Consider the following 6,000-nt stretch of genomic DNA (forward strand, 5'->3'; position numbering starts at 1 on the left):
AAACAAATAAAGATTATTACAATAAAAAAAAAGAAAGAAAATGAGCAAACAACTAGTGTGTTAATCTGCACATAAGTGGACAATCAAGACACCTGTCATTTTGGTCTTGCACTGTTTTTGTAAAACCTTTTAGTACTTAACATCTTTACAAATAATGATATTTCTGTAATCTAATCATGAGTGATACATAGTGCCTGTGAGAAAAATTTCCTAAAAAGTTCTTATAACAAATCACTGGAGTTTTTTTTTCCTTTGGAAGAGATGAAAGAATGAAATAGTTCAATCCCAAACTTCAGGTGCTAAACAATATCCACACAACCAATTTTGTAATCACACAGCTAAATAAATACACTTCTCACACAATATATTTAACCAAATGTGAATTTTCTTTGAAGATGTAAAATGTTTGTATACCAGTCAGCATTATGAACAATCACAATAAAACTCATAAACCGTTATATTTGATTATTAATTATTTTCTAGTAAACAACACACATACATGGTTTTTACTATACCTTGGTCAAGTCCACTTAGCTGTTGGTGTGAAAGGGAATTAGAAGAGTCTTTCAGATCATCATAGTAACTCTCCTCTACAGGCTCATCAACAGAAGGCTTGTCACGCTGTGAATAGATAAACTGAGCAGCTAGAAAATACAATGAGTGAAGAATGCTGTAGTGTAGCTGTTTGCCTTTAACTTTCTTACATGTTAATGTAAAAATTTAAGACTCTGATCTACCATTCACAACCAATGACCCACATTTCAAAATAAAGGATAAAAACTAAAGTAAGCTAACACAAAACATATAAAAATTCTGTTCAAATGCCTTACACAGTACTACTTTTTAATATTTTATGTTGATTCTACCCCCAATCTAAAAGGCCATTTCAGCAAATTTACCCTTCTCCCCTTCTTGTACAAGAATTTAATAGCATAAGTATTATAATTCATCATGATTAAATAATGAAAAAAATCCTAGCTTATAAATTCTCCAAGGAGATCTTTTTTGGGGGCCACTCAGGATGCCTTCAGGGCAGGTCTGGTTTGGCTTGAGGATGAGGGGATCAAACCACAGCATCTTGAGCCTGATTGCTTTGTTTCAGCAGGCACTTACACACTGGAGCTAATGGGCAGGCCCCCAATGGGATCACTTTTATCAGATAAAATCTTAAGACATTCATTGTAAAATCAAAAGTCATTTTAGTGTTAATATCGAGATTGACAGTCTTTTATTTTAAAGTGGTCTATAAAGTAACAATACTTTTTAAAATCTAAGGAATCTTACACTTAATATAATTCAGAAGTACTAGCCCAGGTGTGGTGGTTCATACCCCTTATCTAAACTACTCCAGATGAGGCAAGAGGATCAAAAAGTCCAAGGCCACCATGGCAACATAGTAAGACCCTATATTAGTTTAGCCTAAAATTAACAAATATACCTCTTCCAACTTCCTCTCATACCTTTAACTGTGAAGAAGAAACCTAAAAACATCAAAACATTATAAAAAAATAAGATATCAGATACATCCCCCAAGGAATTTCACTTAGGAAATACTAATAGGAAAGAAGTCCTTAAAGCTTTAGCACAGGAGCTAATTTCTCTATGGGGTTTCCAAATACCACTAGGATCTCCCCCATACATAAATCTAACCCATAAACCTGTTCTATGGCTTGGCTTCAGAAGCTGTAAGGGTTGGGTGTGCTGGGGTAGGAAAACTCCCACAAGAAAAGACACACTAAGGGGAGAAGGAGGAAAGCAGCCCAAACCTTTGAAGTTGAAATGACAGCCCAAAAAGCAGAAAATAAAATAAAAAATTAAATGTCAGGAAGACAAAGTTGAGGAAATAGTAAATACAAAGTATGTTACTCTCTAAAATTTTAAATCATACACTTTGATGAAGTGTTTTCTAAAAAGAGATACCTATAGTGTTTCTTTTTAACTTAAGGCATTTTGAAAAAAACGTAAAAGTTCAAAGAATTCAATACCTAAGTAATTGAACCTAAAATTGTTCGCAAAACATACTGAAATGAAAATTATATGTGCACTCAGTAAAGGTGTAACAGCTCCCAAAGTTCTTCCTCTAAAAGATTCTGATACAGTGGTGTTGGAATGGGTCAGGAAACTGGTATTTTAACATTTTCTTTCAGTTGATTCATACCATCATGGATTCTTTGCACAGACTCTCAGAATTCCTACAATCTTCCCTTTCATTTTCCTAGCTGAGGTCTATTTTGCTTCCTGTCATCAATTACCTATCTATAATACCATCCCCCTTACTTAAATAAATCCTTATTGGGGTAAATCTTAGTGATACCAAAACACAAAATTAAAAACAATTTCCAGAGTCTGGATCTTATTTTCTTTCCTAGCTTTCTTCTGCTGCAATTTACATGAATCCTATGAACCTCCCAAAAGAAGCCTCACACAGAGACCACTGCATAAGCCATATTCTTTCTTCTCTCTATAATGTCAATCTCCCAAATTAACCAGCCACAATCTCACTTCCTGCCACAGCCTTCCCAAACTCTCCGTGTCAATCTCCTGCTTTGGTGGTTCAGTGGTAGAATTCTTGCCTGCCAAAGTTTCCATGTCACAGTTACAGCCTCCACTCACCTGAGACAGCAGCAAGCTGTGCAATAAGACCTTAAGCAGGTTTGTTTGGTTTTTTAAACACTTATAAACTGATGCTCAACAAAGGCTGAACAGAAATGGACCAGGAAAGGATTGAATCTCTAATCATATTCTTTGAAACACACATTCAAATAAAGCTTTATAAGTAAGCTATCCCTACTTTTGACATATATTCAACATTCTATGCCAAAAATCTACAAAATTTAGCAACCATTTGGGGGGGCATACTAAGGCTAAACCCAGGCTTCACACGTTCTAGGCAGACACTCTGGGTGAGCTACAACCTATCTTACTTTTTATTCTGAGACACGGTTTTACTAAACTGATGAGACTACCCTTGATCTTCTGATCCTTCTGCCTCAGCCTCCAAAAAAGCTAGATTTACAGGCATGAGTCACCACAGGGACTGGAAATCACCTTTCCATCAAGAAAATCATTCTTAGAACTGAATATATATATATATATATATATATATATATATATTGATAAATTTAACAGAAAAATTCATACTAATTCATAAGGCAACTTAATTACTAGACTTCACTAGACTGTCAGTATAATAATTTAATGACATAGCTGCTTCTTTATATTCAGTACAGGGTCTACAGGGTCTCATTACACAGATCGTACTCGTAGTGATCCGCCTGTGTTCAGCCTCCCAAGCGCTGGGATTACAAGTGCATGCCACCACAGTCTCAATGTGCCTCAGCACGCCCCACGGCGGGGCTAACACTGAACATCAAGGATCAAACTCCAATTCCTACACCTGCCTAAGCAGCACTTTAGTCTGCAAAATTATCTAGCTGGCCCCATAGTTGCTTCTTTTTCTGAGTTACTTTGAAGCTATTTTATTTTAAAAGTAGAAAACATGTTAAAGGGGATAAAGGAAAACAAACTTGTTTCTTTAATCCCCAAGATAAATAAAACTCTTCTGAAAAGTATTCACTCACCAACGTTACTTATTAATAGCATACATACCAACTTCACAAAGAAGCAGAAGAACCCTTTTACAGCAAATCCTACTGCTGTAGCTACAGCAAACTGCTTAATAAAACGTATTCAAAAGCTATTCACTTTTACTAGAAATTACTTGAAAATACCCCACTAAAGAGGAACATCCTTTCTGATCTGATGTTACTATTCTGTAAATGTTTTAAGAACAGTAAATCTAAGTTCAGATGCTTTTTGCTAAATTACCAGTTTGTCAAAGAAAAACCTCAAAATCATTTATTTCCTGCTTCAGTAATGTCAGCTGATTTCTTGATATTTAAAAAGTAACTCTCAGTCAGATGGTGCAGAACAAAAACACAGGTAAGACACACAACAATACCTATGAGAAACATGGATAAACTCTAATTCTGTCCTGAAAAAAATAAGCTATAATGGCAAACCTTAGAAGAATACCTTCCAAAGGTCTGACCTTTGTCAGACTAGCTCATTACTCAAGATTCAATGTTATTTATCCAAATAACCCCATGTAAAGGAATGTGTTACTCTGTAACGTCTTTCACTCTAGGGGAGCTATAGGGTTTCGTCTTACACTATACCTTGATTCTGGTAAACCTCTGGAAATCTTCCAAATCCAATGCTACCACTCTTGTCCTAAACACATAGTTTCCAAACCAAGCCATAAACACAATCCAGCTAAAACAGCTGCTGTGCCTTGCTACAAGTTTGACTCAGATGGTGCATTTCTAACAAAAACTCTCAAGTGCTACTGATGGTACAGAGACCACAAATTAAGAACACAGTTCGAAACAGCCTGTCTCCTCTGGATAGGTAGTAATAGTCTCTCACCTAGTCTATCTCCAGCCACTTGGGTGCCTCCTCCAATCCTATTTGCAAGGAAAAAGAAATGTTTTAAAAACTCCATACTGTATTACATCTCAATCACGTGAACATGCTATTCTCCCACCTGAACCCAGAATGTGGGCGATGAAGAACAGCGCTGCCAGACCTCACTTTGTTGCCTCTAAAATGAAAGTTAATGCACCAACTATGATGTTAACTTGTAGAAACCCCAAGGGAAACTGCACAGTAGATTCCTTATAAAAGTGGCCTATTTCTTTTTATTGGAATAGAGAGGTGTTTGGGCAAGGGAATCCTCATTATGTAACTCAGGCTAGCATTAAACTAGGTAATTTCAACGATCTCTACTGTTTAAAGTGCTGAAACAAAATACTATACAAAAGTTATTTATTGAAATTTCATTTTTCCTAATTCTAGAGGTTAGAAAGTCCAAGATCAAGGAAGGTTCCAGCTCAGTGATATTTTCTACTTGCTGTGTCCTCATACAGTAAAAAGGCAGAACAAGTCTCTCTAGAGCCTTGTTCTTATGCAATACTGGGCACTGACCCCAGGGAGCAAGCTTAATTACATTTCTAAGTTTTTAAAAATTAGTTTTAAAATTATATTTATGCCTCACCTAATTATACATAAATTGTTCAACATTATAGTAAAATTTAATGGAGCATTTTCACCCACTCTTTACACTGTAAACTGAAATTTAAAGACACCATATGGTTAGGGAAATGCATGAAATGCAAAAAATCCAGCCTTCACTAGAAACAACATGAGCAACTCTTTTACATGGTGACAGAGAAGGATCTCTAAAAGATGAGAAAGAAGTCAGCTGATGCAAAATCACAGAAATTCAAATTCTACATCTGTAGCACTATCAGAAGTCTGAGGTATATATAGCTGGTTTATTTACCAAACTATTTAATAACAGATAAACTAATATCACACTGTAAGACTGGGGATGCAGCTCAGCAGCACAGTGCCGGCCTACCAAGCATGAGGCCGAGTTCGATTTCTGGTACCAAAACAGAAAACAGTAAAAATTAAAAAATAAATATCACATTGTAAACTGTAAATATGTACATCAACTTAAAAAAAAAAAAAAACTGAAGTACTGCATAAAAATCAAAGTCTATTATATTTCCAACATCAAAAATATCCTTGGGGCCGGGGAGATGGCTCAGTAGAATAAGTGCTTGGCTGGCAAGTGCAAGAGCCTGAATTCAATCCCTGGTTCTGAAAAAAAAAAAAAGATGTCCTTGCCAGGCCAGCCAAATAGCTCAGGGGATTAAAGTGCCTGTTTAGGTAGACATACTGGCCGGGTTCCATATTCCCTGGGGCGCACTGAGGCAGGGACTGAAACTGGGCATGGTGCACACCAATAAGCCCAGCTCTTGGGAGGCTGACAACAGGAGGATCACTATGACTCCAATCTATGTAGTGAGACCCTGTAAACCCTGTCCTAAAAATATAAAGATATATATATATCTTCAGAACTATTTTTAGAGAAGTTAAATGTCTCTTTAAAATAAAATTTTTCACCACTTATTTAGGAGAGTGTCTGCAGAA

General features: G+C 36.1%; 1 protein-coding gene across 2 annotated transcripts in view; it reads right to left on the reverse strand.

The window, feature by feature from the left end:
* The window catches only part of Hbs1l (HBS1 like translational GTPase), a 95,911-nt gene that overhangs the window by 71,168 nt on the left and 18,743 nt on the right, over positions 1-6,000 (reverse strand). For both annotated transcript variants that reach the window (XM_004628568.2, XM_023712177.1), the window contains exon 3: positions 516-644. In XM_004628568.2, the coding sequence (XP_004628625.1) occupies positions 516-644 (129 nt within the window). The remainder of the gene's footprint in view (positions 1-515; positions 645-6,000) is intronic.

The sequence above is a fragment of the Octodon degus genome, unplaced genomic scaffold (assembly GCF_000260255.1).
Source record: "Octodon degus isolate 3935 unplaced genomic scaffold, OctDeg1.0 scaffold00024, whole genome shotgun sequence".
NCBI lineage: Eukaryota > Metazoa > Chordata > Mammalia > Rodentia > Octodontidae > Octodon > Octodon degus.